Genomic DNA, 21,275 nt, shown 5'->3' with positions numbered 1-21,275 from the left:
CCTAGCCTTAGCCTCTGCCGTGGGCAGGTGAGCTGCCAGCCAGGCTTGGATGCTCCGGCCTCAGGAGCTGGGACTCTGACTCTGAGCTGTGACAGCTCTCTAGAGGGAGCGTCTTCCAGCTGGCTGGCACGGTCTGCTTCCTGCCATGTGGGCAGAGGAGGGCACGCTGCAGGGCCGGGAGACATTCCAGCTGCTCCAGTGGGATTTGAGCAGTGAGACAAAGGGCAGTCCTGGTTCAGAAGCTGGGATAGTTTTCTCCTTCCTAAAATGTCCGTGTTTCCACAACTGGCCTCCTGGGGAGTGTGGGTCAGTCTGACTTTCTATTCTCCAGACCCTTCCACCACAGGGGCCCAGTGAGAAATGTAAACGGACCCTGGTCGTCAGCAGAGGCTCGGTGTGCACATGTCTCAGAGGACATGCCTCGGACTGCTCTGGCCTGGGCAGCCGTCCCCCTGCCACCCACAGGCCTGGCCTGGAGCTGGAACTGGTGGGTGGCTTCTGGGTGTCCACCGTGGACTGTTCTCCAGGAAAGGCGTCTGCCTCCCCACAGCCGAGGCTTCCTGCTCGCCTCAAGGCCAGACAAGGCCTGGTTCCTTGGGCCTCGTTCACAGGCTCTGGCCTTCCCCAACTCCCCTTGGGGTCCCGCATCTTGGCCCCAGGATGCTCGGGGAGGAGGGACAGGAAGAGGAAAGGCAGGGTGTGAAAACAGTGAAGAGAAGGTCAGCAGGAGTGGAAGCTCATGAGGGAGACCCATCTGAGGAAGAACACTGGCAGGACCAGGTTAGGGTGAAAGAACGAAAGCAGAGTCTCCCCAGGCAGGGCTGTGGGCGTGGGAAGTCGGCCCTGTAGACCCAGCTGGTCAGACAGCCAGAGGGCAGAGGCAGTCGCATAGAGACCCGGGCTAGGCTAGTCTCAGGGTGCCCGGTTTAAACCTCTCATTTTTCAAATAAGGGGAAACCGAAGGCCAAAGTGACACTGTGTCCCCGAGAGGTGACACAGGTGGTCAGTGGCAGGGCCAGGGTGAGGATTCAGGTCTTCTGAATCCCCACGGAACCCCGAGGCCTTCCCTGGCTGTACTGACCCATGCCTGCTTCCCCAGGGTTGCTCAGTGCGTGCGACTCCATGCTGTAGGGACAGAGTGGGGCCACACTGAGTGCCTGCTGCCACCCAGCAGGCCTGGGACAGAAGACAGGTACCATCTGACAGAGAAACCTTCTAGGGGGCCAGCAGGTGGCGTGGTGGTTAAGGCACCACGTTCCCACATGGCTAACTAGTTCTAGTACTGGACCGGGCAGCTTAAAATCACACCAGGTGCATGTGCGTGCATGCCCAGGATTTCAGGAGAAGAATGGAAAAGAAGGAACTGCATCTCCGGGAGTGGGGGAGGAGGGCGTGTGTGTGGCCTCTCGCTCTCCGTCTCTCTGCCTCTTCAATGAGCACATGTGCCCTACAGCAAAAACCTCAAAACCCAGCTGTCTGAAGCACTGTGCCCCGCGCCTCCTGTAGGCACATGGGCACATGTGCCTACACTTACACACACACACGCACGCACGGAGGGGCAAGGCAGGGCAGCAGTGGGGGTGAGTCCTGGGGAGCAGGAAGGGGGGCGTCACAGAGGGGATAAAGGGCCCCTCTGTAAATGCGAGCCCTATTGGCCCAGGGCCGGCGTATGAAGCACTCGGGGCCATCGCAGAGAGCCTGGCAGACAGCCATGTGAGGCAGGGGCCTCCTCTCCCTCCTGGCCTCACCGTGAGCCACGCAGACCCAAGCATCCCCACCAGCCAGCCCCCACATCCCTCCCAGGGGCTCCAGATCCCTCCCCGAGCCCCTCCTCACAAACGTCCCTTCCCAGAGGTGGGCCTGGGACCCACCTTAGGGACCAGAACGCACCCACAGTGGCGGCCATGCCTGAGGAGAACCGGTCCTCGCAGAACCTCCGCAGGAAGGACGTCTTGCCCACCGCGGAGTCGCCCACAAGCACGATCTTGAAGAGCCGGTCTGGGGTGGAGGGACAGCTGTTCTCCTGCAGGGGCAGACCGTCAGGTCAGCTGCAGGGCCTGGCCACCAGTGCCCACTCTGCCCAGCGCGGGCCCTGCGCGTGCCTACTGTGGCCCTCAGAGTGGGCACTGGGAGGCCGCTCGAGCCTCAGAATGCAGCGGCTCAGGGCGTGGAGGCTTCTCGGCGTAGCAGCCCAAGAGGGAGAGACCATGAGACAGGCCCTGCCTTGTGCTGGAGCAGAGGAGCGCGCGTGGAAACGGCTAATGACAGCGCGATGGTCAAGCAATGGGAGCAGAGGCGGAGCTGGGGACCCGCTGCGGAGGGAGTTTGGGGCTGAAAGAGGAGGCAGGGATTCTCCAGGGGAGAGCCGAGCTGGGACATTACAAGGAGAGAGAGAAGGAAGGACCCTTATCTCTATCACAGGGGCAGAGACAGCCCAGACTGGCACTGGGTGCATCTTCTTTCTGCCCTACATTGAAAGAGTGGATGGGCCCGTCTCCCCCCAGCAGGTGGTGTGGTGGTTCAGGCTGGACTCCCACATGGTCAACCATGGTTCGAGTCCTGGACCTGGTGGTAACTTGCTTTCTCACTTTCCATTTCTCCCCCCCTCTCTCTGGTGAAATGAAATAATAACAATAACACACGGAAATAAATAAATATATATATTTTAAGAAAGCCTGGATTGGACAGAGGCCACTCTTTGCCTCCTTGCACGTTACTCTTCTGTGCCATCTCAGCTTCCACTTGGCATGGCCGTCTTCCTTGGAAAACTGAGGCAAGACAGTCTACGCAGTGCCTTGGGTGACCCTGTGATGCTGGGCCGCTGGGCAGCACTTCCCAGAGCAGCAGGAGTGCTGATCCTCGTCCTCGGCCCAGGGAGGGAGAGAGGAGGCACGGCTGGCGGTCCTCTGGAGACCTTGGAATCCAGTGCCTTAACCACCACGCCACCTGCTGTCCCACAACTTTTTTAAAGAATTATTTTATTTAACTTTATTTATTTTAATTTGACCAGAGAAGGAGAGAGAGAGAGAAAGTCAGAAAGCAAGATGCCAGGTCTGGGACATGAACCACAGTCAGCCTTGTGGGTGTCCAGTGGCTTGCTTTATCCATTCTCCTCTCAGGAATTGGGCATGAATGCACATGCACCTGGCTTGAGTTTTAAATTGCTGGGTCAGGGACTTAAACCACTGTCAACTATGTGGGAGTCCAGCAACATAGTCGTTATGCCACCTGCTGGCCCACAATTTTGTTTTTAATGATGCAAAATTCACATACAACAAAATGTATAAATTTTAAATATACCAATAAATGAGTTTTGACAAATGCATACAAATCATCTAATACATTATTAGCTTTGTTTAAAGTGAGGGAATGGCAGAAGCAAGCACAGAGGCCCAAATAAAGCAGTATATTTTTATCCCAAAATATCATGATTTGCCAGCCAGAGAAATGGATAAAGCATTGCAAATTAAGAGGATTGTTAAAAAACATCTGCTAACAGAAGCAAAAAGAATGCAATCAAACATAACATTGCGAAAGATTTAAGAATTAAGCAAATCCAGTAAAAGAGAGAAAGATTCTGCTGATGAGGCATCACAAGATAGAGATATACCTTGAAAATGACAAATGGCAAACAAAAGAAGCATCAACTCAGAGTGATTTTGAATGAAAGGCATGTGATTCCATGATATGAGTGAATAACCCTGTGCAATGAATAGCACAAAAAGACACAGCATCTCTGAAAGGATGTATGTAATGCATTCTTTTTTAGAACTGGAAAAAAATATTCTTAACAATCAATTTCTGAAAGGATGTTCTTCAGTCTCTTATCCAGAGAGATAAAACTTACCCAAATCTGTCTAAATAACTAGATTTCACCTCAATATGGAAGCAAAGCATCAGAATTGAAATACGTACGACATGAACATGACATGCATATTGTGGTTATAAAAGAAATAAAGGATGTTGCTAAGAATGTGGAGCAATTAGATCCCCCCCCTTTTTTTAATTAATAGTTATTTCATTGGGACCAGCAGTTGGCATAATGGCTATGTCGCTGGACTCCCACATGGTCAACCATGGTTCGAGTCCTGGACCTGGTGGTAACTTGCTTTCTCACTTTCCATTTCTCCCCCCCTCTCTCTGGTGAAATGAAATAATAACAATAACACACGGAAATAAATAAATATATATATTTTAAGAAAGCCTGGATTGGACAGAGGCCACTCTTTGCCTCCTTGCACGTTACTCTTCTGTGCCATCTCAGCTTCCACTTGGCATGGCCGTCTTCCTTGGAAAACTGAGGCAAGACAGTCTACGCAGTGCCTTGGGTGACCCTGTGATGCTGGGCCGCTGGGCAGCACTTCCCAGAGCAGCAGGAGTGCTGATCCTCGTCCTCGGCCCAGGGAGGGAGAGAGGAGGCACGGCTGGCGGTCCTCTGGAGACCTTGCTCCAGCAGGAAGTGCTAAGCAGCCGCCCCCCAGCACGGCCCTGCAGGCTGCCTGCTCCCGAGCACTCACGCATCAGGCCAGCTCCGCACTGCCCGGCCACGTGAGGCTCTCAGACCTGACTGAAAAGTGGATTTGGAGGAATTAGCTCCCTCTCATTGAGCAAATACTACAGCGGAGTGGCAGCCGGTATTAGCGGTACTCGAGCTTCAGAGAAAGCCATTAACAGCTTTTGGGAGAAATCAATTCCATGCAGTACTTAGAAGGGAATTCAAAGTCAATGACAGGAACTTAAACTGAAACGTAGAAAGCAAACACCCACGTCCACAAACTGCACCCCGCCATTGCTCTTATGCATCGCACAGGGGCTCCGGCCCTCTCTGCTCTCTTGTCTCTGTCTCTGACTCTCACCCTCACTTGCTTGGGATCAACACAACTCGGGGCACTGGCCGGCCACCCCCACGCACAGGTGCTGGTGGGGAATGAGCAGCCCAGGATGGGAGAGGCTGGTCCTGGTGGCGGAGCTGTCTTCTGACCTTTTACCCTGTGACCCACTGCCGCTGCCCTCGCCCAGGCAAGGCGCTTTTTAAGAGGTTTTCTGACTTAGGGCGTGTGTGCTCACAGGGTGTGGGGGAGTGTGGGGGAAGAGACAGTGAGAGGGAAAGCGAGAAATCACCCCCAAGGGAGGATGGCCACGCCGCAATCCCTTCTCCATTCTCTCCCTGGGGTTTTTGGGCACACATGCACACGTGCCTGGTGTGATTTTCAAGCTACCAGATCATGATTCAAACCACAGTCAACCACACGGGAGTCCAGCGATGTAACTGCTATGCCATCTGCTGACCCCGGCACTTTTTTTTTGGCAGACAAAAACCAAACTTATTGGTAGTTCAGCTGCAGGCAGGATCCACCTGGACCTGTTCATGCATTTAACCTACTGCCCCTCGGAGGGCCGGTCCATCTGCTGCTGACAGTGAGACAGCTGGACTGTGAGAGGGGTCAGAGAAGAAACCCTCAGGCGGCAAGTCAGGAGGTTGGTTCTCATCCTCCCTCCACACGTTTTTTTTTTTTTCCTTCATTTAAAATAAGCTTTTCAGATTGGCCCTGTCATGCAGTGATTGAGGGCTGTGCCTTGGGAGCCAGAGTCCACATGATGGACCACAGTTCAAGTCCTGGCCCCAGCAGCTTAAATACACATGTGTGTGCATGCCCAAAATCATGATGGAAGGAGAAATGAAAGAGAAGGGACTGGGACGTGACTCTGTCTGATTAGGGGTGCTTCCTTTCTCTCTTTCTCAAGTGCATACACCCTCTGGAAAAAATAAATACATAAGGGAACAGCAAATGGTTACATCTCTGGACTCTTACATAGTCGCCCGCGATTCGAGTCCCAGACCTGTCAACCTGAAACTCACGCCAGGTACGTTTGCTTGCGTGCCCAAAATCCCAAGAGGAGAATGGAGGAGAAAGGATTGCGGTGTGACCATCCCCCCTGGGGAGTGATCACTCACTTTCTGTATCTGTCTCTCTGTCTCTCTGATGAGGGCATGCGTCCTATAGCAAAAATCTCTCTAAATAAATACATAAATAAAGCAAATGAAATAAACGTTAAGATGGGCAGCAGCTGGTGTGTTAGTTAAGACCCTGGATTCCCACCGTGGTTCAAGTCCCAGACCCAGTGACTTGAAAGTCATGCTGGGCGTGTGTGTGTGTTCCCAAAATCTCAGAAGGAGAACAGAGAAGGGATTGCAGCATGGCTATTCACCCTCCACGGGGGGTGACTTCTCACCTGTCTTCTCTCTGTCTCTCTCTGGCAAGGAACATATGTACCCTAGGGCAAAACCAAAAATAAAAAGGCTTAAAAAAATACATGCTAATTTTTAAAATGAAGAAGGCCAGCCCCGTTGCACAGTGGTCAGGCTCTAGTGTAAGCCAGATCCCACATGGCCGACCATGACTCGAGTCTTGGCCCTGTGAGGTTAGGGGATATGCTGGGTGTGGGTGTGTGTGCGCAGGGTTCCGGCAGGGACGGGGCACAGAGGAAGAACGACTGTGACGTGACTGCACCCCAGTAAGAGGTGGCTCCTCTCTCTCTCTCTTTCTCTGTCCATTGACGCATGCACTCTGGAAATAAAAAAAGAAGAAAAAGAAAAAGAAATCAGAAAACATGGGAAAGTGAGAGAAAAATAATAATTCTTCATAATCTATCGTACTACCCTGCAATGGTCATTTTTCACATTTTGGTGTATTTCTTCCAGTCTTTTTCTATTTTGATATATTAATGTTTTATTTAAAGAGATTTAAGATATTATATTATATAGAGATGTATTATATACTATAACAAAATATAATAAATTGTATATAAATGTCTTTATAATTAAAATACAATACAATTTAATCAAACTTTATCACATATTATTAAATTATATAAATATTTCTGAGTCACTAATGTTTTTTGAAAATGTGATATTTTCTTTGGGGGGGGGGGGAGGTTTTTCTTTTAGGGCTCGCCAGAAAGACAGACAGAGACAGAGAGACAGAAAGTGAGAAATCACCCACCAGGAGGATGGCCACGCCACAATCCCTTCTCCATTCTCCTCTTGGGATCATGGGCACACATGCACATGCACCCGGTGTGAGTTTCAGTCACCGGGTCCGGGACTTGAACCACAGTCGACCACATGGGAGTTCAGCGACATAGCCATTATGCTAACTGCTGGTCCTGAAAATGTGAGTTTTAATAGCTGTATAATCTATTGAACTAATATACTATAGTTTATGCACCTATTGTTCGGCTTTTTTTCAACTGCAATATGTATATTTCAATGATATATATATTATTTTAAACAATATATTACTTAAAATAATACTATTATAAATAATACTTATAATAGCTAAATCTTTGTCTGATTGGAGTTATTTTCTTAGAAAAAAAATTCCTAGAAGTAGAAGTGCTGGTTCAGAGGACATGGTATGACTGAGTTTTTTTAAAGTTCTTTCTTACTTTCACTGAGAGAGAAGAAGAGAGAAAGAGAGGAAGGCAGGCATCCCTAACTGGGTCTTCAGGTCTTGACTGTAGGCTCCCGATTGCGTATCCAGTGAGTACAGGAAGGCTCGGGATGTGAACCCTCGACTGTCCCGTGTGGGGCTAGCACTGCAGAGTATTGTGTCACCCTCTGGTCTCTCCTCTCTCTTTTTCCTCTTTATTTTATAGTTCGTGCTATAGGGTGTGTGCACTTGCCAGAGAAAGAGAGAGGGAAAATGAGAACTCACCCCCTGGGCAGGATGGCCACACCACAATCCCTTCTCTAGTCTCCTCTCAGGACTCTGGGCACACATGCACATGATCCTGGCATGGTTTTCAAGATGACAGGTCCAGGACTCGAACCATGCTGTCAGCCAGGTATGATCTAGCGCCTTAAACTCCGTACTGCCTACAGGTCCATCTGGTCCCATTTTTAGGTTCTCCATTCATATCATCAAAATACCTTCCAGAAGGGTTGCACTAGTTTGAGCCTCACCAGCCTTGTATGGGAAGGCCCACCTAGTGGCAGGCCTCCAAACGGCAGGCTCTGTTTTGAAACCATTATGTGGCTTCTAGTAAATAATTCTGCTCTCTGCTGCAGGTTCTGTTTGCAGCAAATGACAGCACAACCTCTGGGAGACAGCCCAGATGTGAGCGAGCCCAGGGGGAAGGCTGGGCTCCCTGACACTGAGGAGCTGGACTGGGCCAGGCCTCTTCCCTCCACGTTCCCATCTGTCAGCAGGGAGAAGCCACTTCTGATACGCCTCGTCAGATGACTGTAGGATAAGCTGCCACCGCAGATGTGGGAACTTGGCCTTTTTTCTGTACTCCTGTCTCCTACTAATCTCTTGACACTTCTTTCACACTGTGGGGGGAAATCTGGAAGTATTTAAGACCCTGTGTGTCCTGTTGTGAGCAAGGGTAGACCTGCACGTCCGAGGAAGGTGGAAGGGCATGTAAGAGGAGAGGGCCTACCATCTTGGCAGTGGTAAGAGCCCCTGCAGCCTGCTGCCTCACCAGGTGAGGTTTCCACACCAATGTGAAAGGGCCCCTTACCGTAGCCAGGGCTTCTGTTCCAACAGGTTGGCCTCGGGAAGAAGCGGAGGTGACTTCCCCAGGAACAGTCTGCTGCATGTGTCCTGCCACGCCCTGGTCAGAGGGCTCCTCCTCTTCTGGGCATCTGCTCAGTGGCTGCTCTGAGGCACCTTGCAGGAGCTGGGGCAGGGGGTCTTCTTCAATGGAAATGATTCTGCGGAGTGGCCGGGTGGGCAGGCCCCCTGCTCCTGGCTCCCCAGGTCCTGGATCTTCTTCTGCAAGGGGATATCCACTCAGGCCCAGGGAGCTTCTTCTCCTGGGGATGCCAAACACATCTTCTTCCTCCTCTGACTGGCTATTGGGGTGGGGAGAGCGTCATAAACTACATGGACATAGAAGCTGGAGGGCTGCCCGACAGCTTTCACAACAAAAGGTGACCGACAAGCATCACTTGGGTGGGGAAAGAGTTCTGAGGAGAAGGCGGCAAAACCAAACAGACGTGGAATTCTCTACCTTGTGCTCTGATCTGCCTGTCCATGGTACCTGGTGGTGGCACTCTTGAGATGATGACGAGGGGACGACGCTAATTACCACGAGTATCACCCAAAGACACCGTGAATGAGGGACACGGCCCCCATCCCATGGAATGATTGGCAAGGTGCTGGCGGGGGCGGGGCACTACCACAGTGGTGACACAACAGTGCTGCGGAGGAGAAGCTGAGGCCGGGAAGGAAGGTGTGCCGAGACTTGCAGTACCAGTGCCCTGGCCTCAGCGCTCGCCCAGCACCAGTCCTGATTGGCCGTGCCCTTAGGTAAGACACGCCAACTCCTCAAGCCTGTTTCCTCACCAAAAATGTGGCTCAGCTCCCTTGCCTATTCACAAGCAAGACCAGGCATCAAAACAGATGTGTTTAATTTGCAGAGCTAGGAGCAGAGGGAGAGCTGGCTACCCAGTTGCCTTTGCTCACCAAAAGGCCCCTGCCCGGTTTAGGGTGAAGAAAGAGGGCTGTTTTGGCTTCAAGACACCCCCCCACCCCCCGCCACCCTTGATCCTGCAGTTGCAGAGCTAGAAGCTCAGCCCTCAGCCACACAGGGACTAAAAGACCTGGGTATATAGGAGCCAAACATCTGAATGCTATGAGGCTCTGGAGGAACCCTCTCCCCACACCGAACCCACCAGAAAAATGAGAGCAACTCCTCTTTGTAAATCTGAACCCAAGACTCCCACTGTGGATACTACACTGCCACCCAAGGTAGAACAGGAAACTGGTACCGAGCTAATTCACAACAAAGGAAAGTTAATGAGCACACAGTTACAGAAACCTACTCTAAAGAATTAGCAAAAACTGGGACCAGCAGGTGGCATGGTGATTAAGGCGCCGGACACTCCCACACGGCTGACCACGGCCCAAATCCTGGACCTGGTGGCTCGCTTTCTTACTTTCTCTCTCTCTTGTCAAATTAAAACAAATGAATGAATAAAAATAATTAAATAAATAATTTTAAAAAAAGAATTAGCAAGAAGTGAGTATATCACCAAATGACTAAAAAGCACAAGAACTACGAGAAAACAAGAAAACACTTCCTTTCCTCCATGAGAACACAATACCTCATCACCAACGGTGGCTACACCACAGGAAATCAACCAAATGCTAGAAAAAGAAGTCAGAATATTTATTATAACTAAACTCAATGAGATGCGAAAGAAAACAGACAACCCATTCTAGGAGATGAGCAGATACTCTAAAAAAAGAATCAAATGGAATTTCTGGAGATAAAAAATATGATTCAGGAAATCAAAAGCTCCCTCAGAAGTATTTACTGCAGATTAGACCATGCGGAAGAAAGAACCTCTGTCTTTTTTTTTTTTTTTGAGAGGTTTTCGCTACAGGGCGCATGTGCTCGCCAGACAGACAGAGAGAGACATAGAGACAGAAAGCGAGAAATCATCCCCCAGGGGGGATGGTCACGCCGCAATCCCTTCTCCTCCATTCTCCTCTCGGGATCATGGGCACGCATGCACATGTGCCCAGCGTGAGTTCTAAGCCACCGGGTCCGAGACGCGAACCGGAGTCGACTACGTGGGAATCCAGCGACATAGCCATTAATGCTAACTGCTGGCTCCCAAGAACCTCTGACTTTGAAGACAAAATTTCTGATTTAGTCCAAGCAACTGAGAAGAATGGAAAAATAGCCGTTAAAAATGAGGTCAACATATGAGAAATCCTAAACACCATGAAATAGCCAAATATTTGCATAATGGGTATTCCAGAAAGTGAAGAGACAAGTAAAAGCTTAGAAAATCTCTTTTGTAATATATCAGCTTAAAAAATTTCCAAATTTAGAGAAGCATACAGAAACACAAGCTGGGGAAACACAAAGACCATCACATAGATTTAACATAAGAAGGTCCTCTCCAAAGCACATTGTAGCCAAAATGGTAAAAATTAAAGACAAAGACTATTATAAACATGACAAGAGAGAAATGTCAAGTTACTTATAAAGGTTACCTATGACACTAATATAAGACCATGCAACTAAAACAATGCTGGCAAGGAAAAAGTGGGAAGACATACTTAAAACTCTGAAAGAAAAACAAGTTCATTCAAGAATATTATACCCCGCAAGATTATCCTTCAAATGAGAAGGATAAAGAAAATCATCCCCAGATAAACAAAAGTTGAAAGAAATCACCAAAAGTAGTCCAGCTCTTCAGGAAGTACTTAAGGGAATGCTCTGCCTGGAAAACTAAACATAGAAAACTGAAAGTAAGAAAATATTAAACAACCAGAAAAAAATAAAAAAGAAGAAAAGACTAACAAAATGACCGGTATAAGTCCACACTTATCACTAATACTATTAAATGTTAATGGATTAAACTCCCCAAATAAAAGACACAGATTAGATTGGTCAATGGAAAACAAACAAACAAACAAAAACAGGAACTTTCTATATGTTGCTTACAAGAAACACATCTCATTGACAAAGATAAACAAGACTGAAAGTAAAAGACTGAAAAAATTTGTTTCATGAAAATGGAAATAAAAAAAAGAAGAAGTCACAATATTGATATCAGACAAAATAGACATTAGGATATAAAGGGTAAAAGAGACAAAGAAGGACACTACTTGCTTCTAAAAGGATTAATTCACCAAGAAGATATTACAATCATAAATACTTATGCACCCAATGCCAGGGCACCCAAATATGTAAAAGAAATTCCGCTAGATCTAAAGGAAGATATAGACTACTAATTGTTGGGTATTTCAACACCCCACTGTCACCAATGGACAGTCCATCTAGACAAAAAATAGACAGAGACACAGGAACTAACCGATAACCAGAAACTAAATGGACCTGACAGACCTATGTAAATCACTCCACCAAGAAATGACAGAAGACACTATTTTCTCCACATGGAACATTTTCCTTTTCTGTTTTTTAAAGATTTATTTTATTTTATTTTATTCATTCATTTATTTTAACTTGACCAGAGAGAGAGAGAGACAGAGAGAGAGAGGGAAAGTGAGAAATCATGCTACCAGGTCCAGGCCTTGAACTGTGGTCAGTCATGTGGGAGTGTCCAGCATCTTAACCACCACACCACCTGCTGGTCTCCATCCACATGGAACATTTTCAAAGACTGGCCACATAATAGGCCCTAAAACAATTCCTTACAAATTAAAAAATATAGAAACTATACCCAGCATCTTCTCTGACCACAATGGAATTAAACTTGAAATCACCACAGAAAAAGCCCTTGAAAATACACAAAAATGTGGAAACTAAACAACCTATTCTTGATCAACTTTCAAACAACTGAAGTTAAAATATTTATAGACCCCTATGATAATGAACACACAACTCTCCATAACCTTTGGGAGTCAGGGAAAGCAGTCATAAGAGGGAAGTTTGTGGCCATTAGTGCGCATAAGGAAAAAATAGAAAGGTGGAAAACAAATAACATTGCATCTTAAGCAACAACCACCCCTCCTCCAAATAACAGAAGAAAAAAATAGTAAAGATCAGAGGTGACATAAATGATACAGAGGATAAAAGAACTATACAAAAAAAGTCAACAAAACAAAAAGCTGTTTTTTAAGGGGATAAACAAACTGAAAATCATTAACTAGACTAATCAAGAAAAACAGAGAAAGGAGCCAGATATATAAAATCAGTAACAAAAAATATATAATATATATACTGATATACCAGAGATTCACACAATTATGACAGAATACTATGAGAAACTATATGCCACAAAACTAGAGAACCTAGACGAGATGGACAAATTTCTGGTCATGAATAAGTCTCCTAAGCTGAATCAGGTTGAAATTTTAAAAAATTGAATAGACCAATAACAAGTGATAAGATTGAATCAATAAATAATAATCTCCTAACAACAAAAAAAGCCCAGGTCCAGATGGCTTCACTGTTAACCCCAATTCTCCTCAAACTATTTCTAAAGATTCAAAGGAAGGAACCCTCCTAAATTCATTCTATGAAGTCTTCATCATCTTGATACCAAAGCCAGATAAGGATATAACAAAAAAGAAAACTATACATCTATATCCCTGATGAATACTAATACAAAAATTCTCAACAAGGGACCAGCAGTTAGCATAATGGCTATGTCACTGGACTCCCACGTAGTCAACCGCAGTTTGCGTCCCGGACCTGGTGGCTTAGAACTCATGCTGGGCGCGTGTGCATGCGTGTTCAAGATCCCAAGAGGAGAATGGAGGAGAAGGGATTGCAGCATGGCCATCCCCCCTGGGGGGTGATTTCTCGCTTTCTATCTCTCTGTCTCTGTCTGTCGGCGAGCGCACGCACCCTATAGGAAAAAACCTCTCCAAAATTAAAAAAAAAAATCTCAACAAGATACTAGCAAACCAAATCCAATAGCACTTTATGAAGACCATACACGATAATCAGGTAGGCTTTATTCCAGGAATTCAAGAAGATTCAACATACACAAAATGATACATGTAACATATTACATGAAGAGAAAGAAGGATAAAAACCATAACATCATATCTACAGATGCATAAAAAGCATTTGATAAAATACAATATCCCTTCATGATCAATGCACTTAGTAAAATAGTGATAGAAGGGACATTCCTCAACACAATAAAAGTCATATACAACAGACCCTCTGCTAACGTCACACTGAATGGGGAAAAGCTGAAAGGTTCCCCACTAAAAACTGGAACAAGACAAGGCTGCCCACTTCCTCCACTCCTTGTCAACATAGTGCTGGAAGTCCTAGCAAAACACTCGGTCAGAAAGACACTTGCACATCCATGTTTATTGCAGCATTATTCACATTGCTAAGACATGGAATCATTTAATAGTCCAAAAACTGATAACTGAGTTCAAAACTATGGCACATATATACTAGAGGATATTATTCAGCCATAAGAAACAATGAGACCATATCATTTGATTCAAAATGATGAATATAGAAGACTTAATGTTAAGCAAAGTCAGACAAACTTTGAAAGACACACACTGTATATCCCCCACTCAATAAGTACTGAATGTCTGCACTCTATGGCAGAAATGGAAAGATCTGAAGATATGATAGTAGAAAGGACAATAGTAGATACCAGAGACTGTAAGGGAGCGGAGTGGGTCGTAGAGAGTGGGTAGGAAGGGCAAAGGGAAGAAACAATTAACAGACAAAAAAAATGTAAAGTTCTCTGTTGGAGGCAAAAAAAGAAACGCACATTCTGTAATTTTTGCTTTACCAAAAAAAATTAATTATTAAAGTTTTTTTAAAGATGTGTTTTCCAAGTACCTTCATTTGTGTGAAAGACCTTGCTGCTCTGAGATAACCCCCAGCCCTCCCTCCTGCAGCTGTCATTGGAAAAGGCAGCTAACCCCGGAAAACTGGTCTGGGGTCAGAAGGAAGCCAGGAGGGGCATGGCATCTTCTACCACCTCTCCTTCCTCTCCCTTTCTCTGTGCTCCTGGAAGTCAGAGCCAGGAGTAAGTGGTCACCAAGGTCTAAGTGCACGTTTGCTTCTAGAAGCATGAGAGCACCACGGGCAAGGACAGGTGTAGGAGTGGTGGGAACTGGGCAGCCAGAGACAAGGCCAAGGCACAGGCGGGTTTTCAGAAGGTTTTGAGTGCTAAGGCTTCAGATCCTTCTGAGCAAGGAAGTTCCTCTCAGGACTTTGTGAACAGTTATGACTGAGAATTATCCAGTGGTTGAAGTTTGAAAAAGAGGATCTTGAGTTCCAAACTGAAGCATGCACACACGTACACACATGCACAGAGATCAGAAAATAAAACAGTACAGAGATGAAATAGTGAGTGATAGAGCCAAAGGAGAGAGTAAGTGAAAGATGCAGAACACGCAGAGCAGAGAAACACCTCTTATCTCATCCCCTGGCTCAGAACACATACTACTCCTAAGGACCACCGGTAGAGAGGAAAAAGAAAAAGCAAAAATCCATGCATCACTGTTCTGAAATTAATTGCAATTCTGAAAGATAAGATATGGTGCTTGCTCACCAAACTGATAAATGGCTTTGATCCTTTGATATAAAACAAATAATTTGTAGTGATTCGAGTACCTTTCCCTTTACTTATAAAATTACAGTTTTTTTTTTCAAAGAATTGCTTTTAATGCAAGAAGATGCATGTACACATGTGCAAGAGACAGAGAATATGCCTCTAATGGGGCCTGGTCATGCCACAATCCTTTCCCCCTCAGTTCCCCATCCCATCAGGATCCTGGGCATGCACTCGCATGCCCAGCATCTTTTTCAAGCCACCAGACTCGGGACTCCAGCCCTGGTCAGTCACATGGGATCCCATTGCCTTTGGCACTGTATTATGGGGTCAGTCCTAAAATATAATTTTTTAAGAGGTTTTGGCCTTAGGGCATGTGTGCTCACTGGAGAGAGACAGAGACAGTGAAAGGAAAAGTGAGAAATCACCTCCCAGGAGGGATGGCCGCACCGCGGTCCCTTCTCCTTCATTCCCCTCCTGGAATTTTGAGTTCTCATGCACAAGTACCTGGCATGAGTTTCAAGTCACTGGGTCTGGGACTTGAACTGCAGTCAGCCAAGTGGGAATCTAGCAACATAATTGCTATGCCATCTGCTGGCCCCAAATCATAGTTTTTAATAAAGTTGCGTGTCTTTTTTCCAGGACACTTCCTTCATACTCCATCGAACGTATCAACTGCTTATGCGCTTTAGAACACAATAGCAGTGCCATAGCTTTTACTCTGCTCATACACACAAGAGCGACTATTTGTGTATACATATGAGCGTGTACACACATACACAGCTTGCGTTTTCAAAGGCTTTGAAACCAGAAGAGAAATGTCCACTTAAAAAGGCACTAGTGTGAACCATTTCTTGGAAAAAAGCTTTTTTATTTGGGAAATTCTCAAGCACCCTTGACATTCTGTAATACCTTCAGCTTAGCAAGACTAAGTTTATTTCTGATTTTGCAACCAAATGCTACCTGTCAGCAGTAAAGAGCAGCTGCTTTTGTCAGTCTGTATTGAATTCAGGGTTCCTAATTTGTTGTTTACTCAATTATTGTCTATTTCCTCCACTCAGTTACAAGCACGATGAAACAAAGATGAGGCTTTTTGCTCACTACTGCATATCCAGCACGTAGCACAGTACCTGACACGTAACAGGCACTCAATGAACATATATGAAACGAGCATTTAGGACTAGCCCCATAGCTCAGTGGTTAAGCACTACATCGGGAGCTGGACCCCACACGGCCAAACTGCAGTTCAAATCCTGGCTCCCTGGCAAGCTTAAAAACATGCCAGGTGTGTGTGTGTGTGTGTGTGTGTGTGTGTGTGTGTGTGTGCCCCAAATCCTGAAGGGATGAAGAGACAGGGGGAAAAAAGATTGTAGCATGACCATACTCCTTTGAGGGGTGCTTTCTCCCTCTCCCTCTGGCAATTAAAAATAAAAACTGCTTAAATGAGTATTTAATAATAGATATGAACAGTAAGCCCCATGTCTAATTTACCCTTTACAGAGCTCAGAAGAATGTCAGGTACAGAGTACTGTAATTAATCCCTGACAGATAAGATCGGAAAATGCTGTGTGTGTGTGTGTGTGTGTGTGTGTGTGTGTGTGTGTGTGCCCCAAATCCTGAAGGGATGAAGAGACAGGGGGAAAAAAGATTGTAGCATGACCATACTCCTTTGAGGGGTGCTTTCTCCCTCTCCCTCTGGCAATTAAAAATAAAAACTGCTTAAATGAGTATTTAATAATAGATATGAACAGTAAGCCCCATGTCTAATTTACCCTTTACAGAGCTCAGAAGAATGTCAGGTACAGAGTACTGTAATTAAACCACTGTGGTTTAATTAGTCAATCGACGATGCATTTGTTTCTGAAGAACCAACAGGCCAACTACGTGACAGAGATCCTCCCGAACTGCATCTCATCACTCAGCTGCTTAGAAAAGGAATTCGTGATGACCTCAAAGAGCTGGCCGATGAGCTGATGCATCCTGAGCCTCGCAGTCTCCCTGCACTTCTACTGTGTACTTGCAGTCCTCGTCTCCTGTAGAGCGAGTTTACGGCTCCTGCCTGGGCCTGAGACATGACTCACTGTAGCCGTCCATGTGGACAGAGCACATGCCAAAAACAGGGGAGGCAGGAGACTGGTCTGTCTCTTACAGTGAGCGATGAGCCCGCCTTCGGGAGAGCAAACGCAGCCCTGTACTGCCCGAGAGCAACCAGCGCTACCTCTGAGTTAATTAAGTCGGGACCTTGGAAACCTTCTGTCCAGCACAAGCCCCAGCCTTGTCTGCCGAGGGAGTTCAGCTCTCAGAGATCCCATATGACACTCTAATTCACCTTCTTAGCCAGTACAGCCATGTTCCTGGAAACCAAGCGCGTCTGTCTGGCTCAACAGACCGCAGAGAGCACCGCGCAGTGCCAGCCTCCATCCTGCTCGCACTGAGCCCTCTCCTCCGCCCTCTCTGCTGCCCACCTGCAGGACCTCCGTAGTCCCTCTCTGTAGGTACACGCTAGGGTAGGCCGGCCTGTCCTGAGGTTTGCTTTGCACAGCGCCCCTACAGCTTGGATGTCAGAAGAGGGAGGGACGTATCCTCTACAGGCCCGGCAGACTGCGAGCAGCTGACCTGGGCTTCCCCACAGTGCCATTCTCTGGGGGCCACTCAGCTCTGAGCGTGGACCCAGCGATGACTCCCAGGGGGCATGAGCTGAACGAATGGCGGAGCACGTGGGTGACTTACCTTCTAAGAACCCCTCTGCCGTCCACGTACTTGCCGATCACAGAGCCCGATCTCCGTTTCCAGCTTGCCTTGGGCACAGCGGTGGCCGCTGTGGCCACCATCTCTTTCTGTAGAGACACAAATGTCCTCGGATCTAGGCCTGCTGATGTGCCCCAAGGCTCGTCCTTCCCACCTCAGAGGTCAGACTCTGCACACAACTGGAGGCAGCTCAGCAGAGCTCTGACCTCCCTGCTGGCATTTTCCGGCTCTCCTCGGTTGCCCACCGGAAGTGGTCCATGGACTTGCCCATAAGCTAATCAAATGAACTAATGCACAGTGTGGAGCCCGTGTTCATCACCAGGGGCGATGACAATTCACGAGAGAATAAAGTCAAAGAAAGCAAGGCTCAGTGCACAGGAAGAATACAAACAGGCACAGAGACCCCGTGCATCTTTAAATGACACTCTTCTGTGTGGCTCTAACCCCTCTTTATTTCCAAAGTCCCCAACATAATGAGAAAGGGACCACCCAGAAGATGCGTGAACCCAGCGCCCCCATCCGCAGCTCCCCAGCTGGCAGAAGGAATTGCAGGCCTCTGTAGGAGTTGGCTCAGCGTAGCTAATTTGCTCCAACATCTGTAACAGAGACCTGGGAAGAGCAGGGGTTACAAGTCCCTTTGTCTACGCTCCCCTAGCAGATGTCTGCCGGAGCAGAGGGGGGAGATGACAGGAAGAGCCTCTCATTAAACAGACACCACCGCGAGTCCAAGCAATGCATGCTGAGAGGAGGGCAGCTGCAGCGTGCCCCGGCCTCCGAGTTAATCTGCAATCGTTATTTCACATCAACGTGATTGTATCCCCTTTTCTTCGACTTCCCTCTGGTGTTCTTAATTCCATTCCTCTTTCAAAGCAGACTGAAATATTAGGGTGACGTTTGGTTGGAATTTTTATTATTATTATTTTAGGTTTTTCTGTAGGGTGTGTGTGCTCTCTGGAAAGAGACAGAGAGAGAGAGAGAGAGAGAGAGAGAGAGAGAAAGAGAGAAATCACCCCACTCCCTAAGTGCAGGATGGGCATGCTGCAATACCCTTGGGCATGCACATACATGCGCCCAGCGTGATTTTCAAGCTGCCAGGTCTGAGACTTGAACTACAGACTTAGTTACGTGGGATTCAGCACCTTAACCACCATGCCGTCTACTGGACCCTTGGCTGGAAGTTTTAAACTATATTCCGTGAACTTATAAAGCAGTTATAACCATTATCTTCAAACAAGCATGCGTTGGCTCCGATCCTGCTCTAGGAGCACCCACAGGTGGGCGGCAACGCTTGCGGCCAGTCAGTGACGGAGATGTGGGTGCACGGTCCCTCGCGGATCTGCAGTTTGTCTAACTTGGGGCGAACTGGCTACTTCATGCTGGCCCTGTTTAGGTCACTGTTCATCTAAGGGTCCAGACATATCTCCTTCTTTCCAAGAACTTTTCTTAAAACCGTCTATGACGCGAAGGGAAGAGGACAGGTAGTCCCATTCTTCACGTGACCATCGTGGTGGCCCAGGGTGGCGAGTGACTTGCCAGGGACACACAGGAAACTCATGGCATGAACATCCTGATACTTGCCAAGTCTCACCTGCAAACCCTGCCCTACTTTCTGCCCTTCAGGGGACACAGGGCTCCTGTCTCACGGGGAAGGTGAGGAAAAGAGTGTGGTTCTAGACTCGGGTTCATGTAGCCTGCAGTGAAGGCCTTGAAATAATCATTGGATTTTGGATAAGCCTGTGGTTATGGAAGCTGGATCCCAGATGGCCAATTGAGGTTCGAGTCCCAGACTCGGCAGCTTGAAAAACATGCTGGGTATGTGTACGAGTGTGCCTCAAATCTCAAAAGGCGAGAGAAATGGAGGAGAAGGGATTACAGCGTGACCACTCCCATGGGGAGCGCATGAGCCCTCTGGCAAAAGCAAACCAACAAAACCTAGGATTTCATGCGCTTTGGGAAGGTGTACAGGCACGGTGCGCAGGTGTGGAAGAGGAGGAATTCCACAGGGTCGAGAAGAACTGACCGTGAGATCCACCATGTCCGGAGTGAAAGTGGTTTTGATTTATTCCACGACAGCATAAAAATGCAAAGTTTTCACCAAGAGGCAAAAATGTAAATGAGGGAAAAGCTGTGAGTGTTTTGGTTTCAAAATGAGGATGACATTTCAACTGCGCCATCTCATGGCTAGAACGATCATTTCTGCACCCAAGAAATGTGTGACCCCCCCCCCCAAATATTTTCGTCTTGTCATGCCAAGAGGAGCTCGTGCTACTTTATGGGAAATTAACTCCCTGTTAGCCGGCAGGCCACCTGCATCTCTATTATTTGCGAAAGCTGTGTCATTGTCCTGTCCACACAGAAAGGATGGAGCAGATCCTGGAGTCAGGACACCGGGCTGGTCCCAGCGTCTGGCTGCCCCTCGAGCACAGTCCCTCGCTCTCCTCCCGGCCCCATAGGGAGCACCGGCCCTTACCTGGAAACGCATGTCCTGCTCGTCCCGAAGGTGCTTGTTTCTTTCCCTGCGGGCAGGACGGGAGTCTAATCAGACACGGAGTCCCCAGCCACGGGCTCAGCAGTGGTTACCCGGTCGGGAAGGCCCAGGGGACTCCTGTATCCCTCTCCCTAGCGGCGTGGCTGATGGCAGAGGACAGCTAGTGTGCACATCAGCACAGAGGCAGGGGCAGACGGAGCGGCCTGTGATGCCCACAGCCCTTCCAGATGGTGCACATCTACCTGGCCCCTGAGGGGTCTCTCCAGAGAGCAACTGAGAGTTAGCTCTGCCAGTGGGCTTGCCAGGACCACTCTCTCTCGGAATGGTTCCTTCCTTCCTGCTCTGCAGGCTGCATCACTCAAGTCTCCTGGACACCCACGACACGCCAGGCACCGTTCTGGCCATCAGTCACACAAGAGAGCAAAGACGAAAACTCCCGCTGCAAGGAACTTGTGTGTGAGTGGGGGTCTCTGCCTCTGAGAACACGCGGCCCGGAAGGAGAGCCGGAGGGAGGAGCGGCATCGAGGTTAGTGCGCTCAGGGAAGGCCTGGCTGAGAGTCCGAGCATCCAGCACACACTGCGGGAGGGGAGAGGTGCTGGGGAGTGCGTGGGGCAGAGCGCGGCGGCGGGGGACAGCAAGGGCAACCCCTGAGCCCCACACACCTGGCATGGTGCGAATGGAAAGGAGGGCAGCATAGGCCCGCAGGGAGAGGGGACGGGAGGTGAGTCCAGAACTTCGACTCTCTCAAGTGAGCCGTAACGCCATGGGGTTGCGGTGGTGTGGGACTGGGCTGGATGACGCTTTAAAGGACACACTTGTGTGGAGGGTACGCCCTCTGCACACCATCTCTGTGTGAGGCTGTAAAGCCACCCTCCGGAGGCTGTGCTAATAAACTGCTAGGGTCCAGACGGGATCTTCAGAAATGTCCCGTGTTCTCGGCAATCTGGAGGGCACATTGTGATCAGGACAAGGACGAGGCAGCGGTGGACAGGCCTGGCCGTGAGGAGCAGGAA

General features: G+C 48.2%; 1 protein-coding gene across 7 annotated transcripts in view; it reads right to left on the bottom strand.

Annotated features, from left to right (window-relative positions):
- Positions 1-21,275, bottom strand: part of CRACR2A (calcium release activated channel regulator 2A) — a 141,375-nt gene that overhangs the window by 21,388 nt on the left and 98,712 nt on the right. For 4 of the 7 annotated variants that reach the window (XM_027769677.1, XM_027769675.1, XM_006172036.2 and 1 more), the window contains 4 exons: positions 20,244-20,289; positions 17,756-17,862; positions 8,527-8,860; positions 1,891-2,023 (listed from right to left, as the gene is read on the bottom strand). In XM_027769677.1, the coding sequence (XP_027625478.1) occupies positions 1,891-2,023; positions 8,527-8,860; positions 17,756-17,862; positions 20,244-20,289 (620 nt within the window). Of the gene's footprint in view, positions 1-1,871; positions 2,024-6,234; positions 6,570-8,526; positions 8,861-17,755; positions 17,863-20,243; positions 20,290-21,275 lie in introns of all 7 variants that reach the window. The other 3 variants (XR_003548446.1, XM_027769678.1, XR_003548447.1) reach the window with 3 other exon arrangements.

The sequence above is a fragment of the Tupaia chinensis genome, unplaced genomic scaffold (genome assembly GCF_000334495.1).
Source record: "Tupaia chinensis unplaced genomic scaffold, TupChi_1.0 Scaffold150288_1, whole genome shotgun sequence".
In the NCBI taxonomy this organism is placed as follows: Eukaryota; Metazoa; Chordata; class Mammalia; order Scandentia; family Tupaiidae; genus Tupaia; species Tupaia belangeri.
This window is presented reverse-complemented; position numbering and strand designations above follow the sequence as displayed.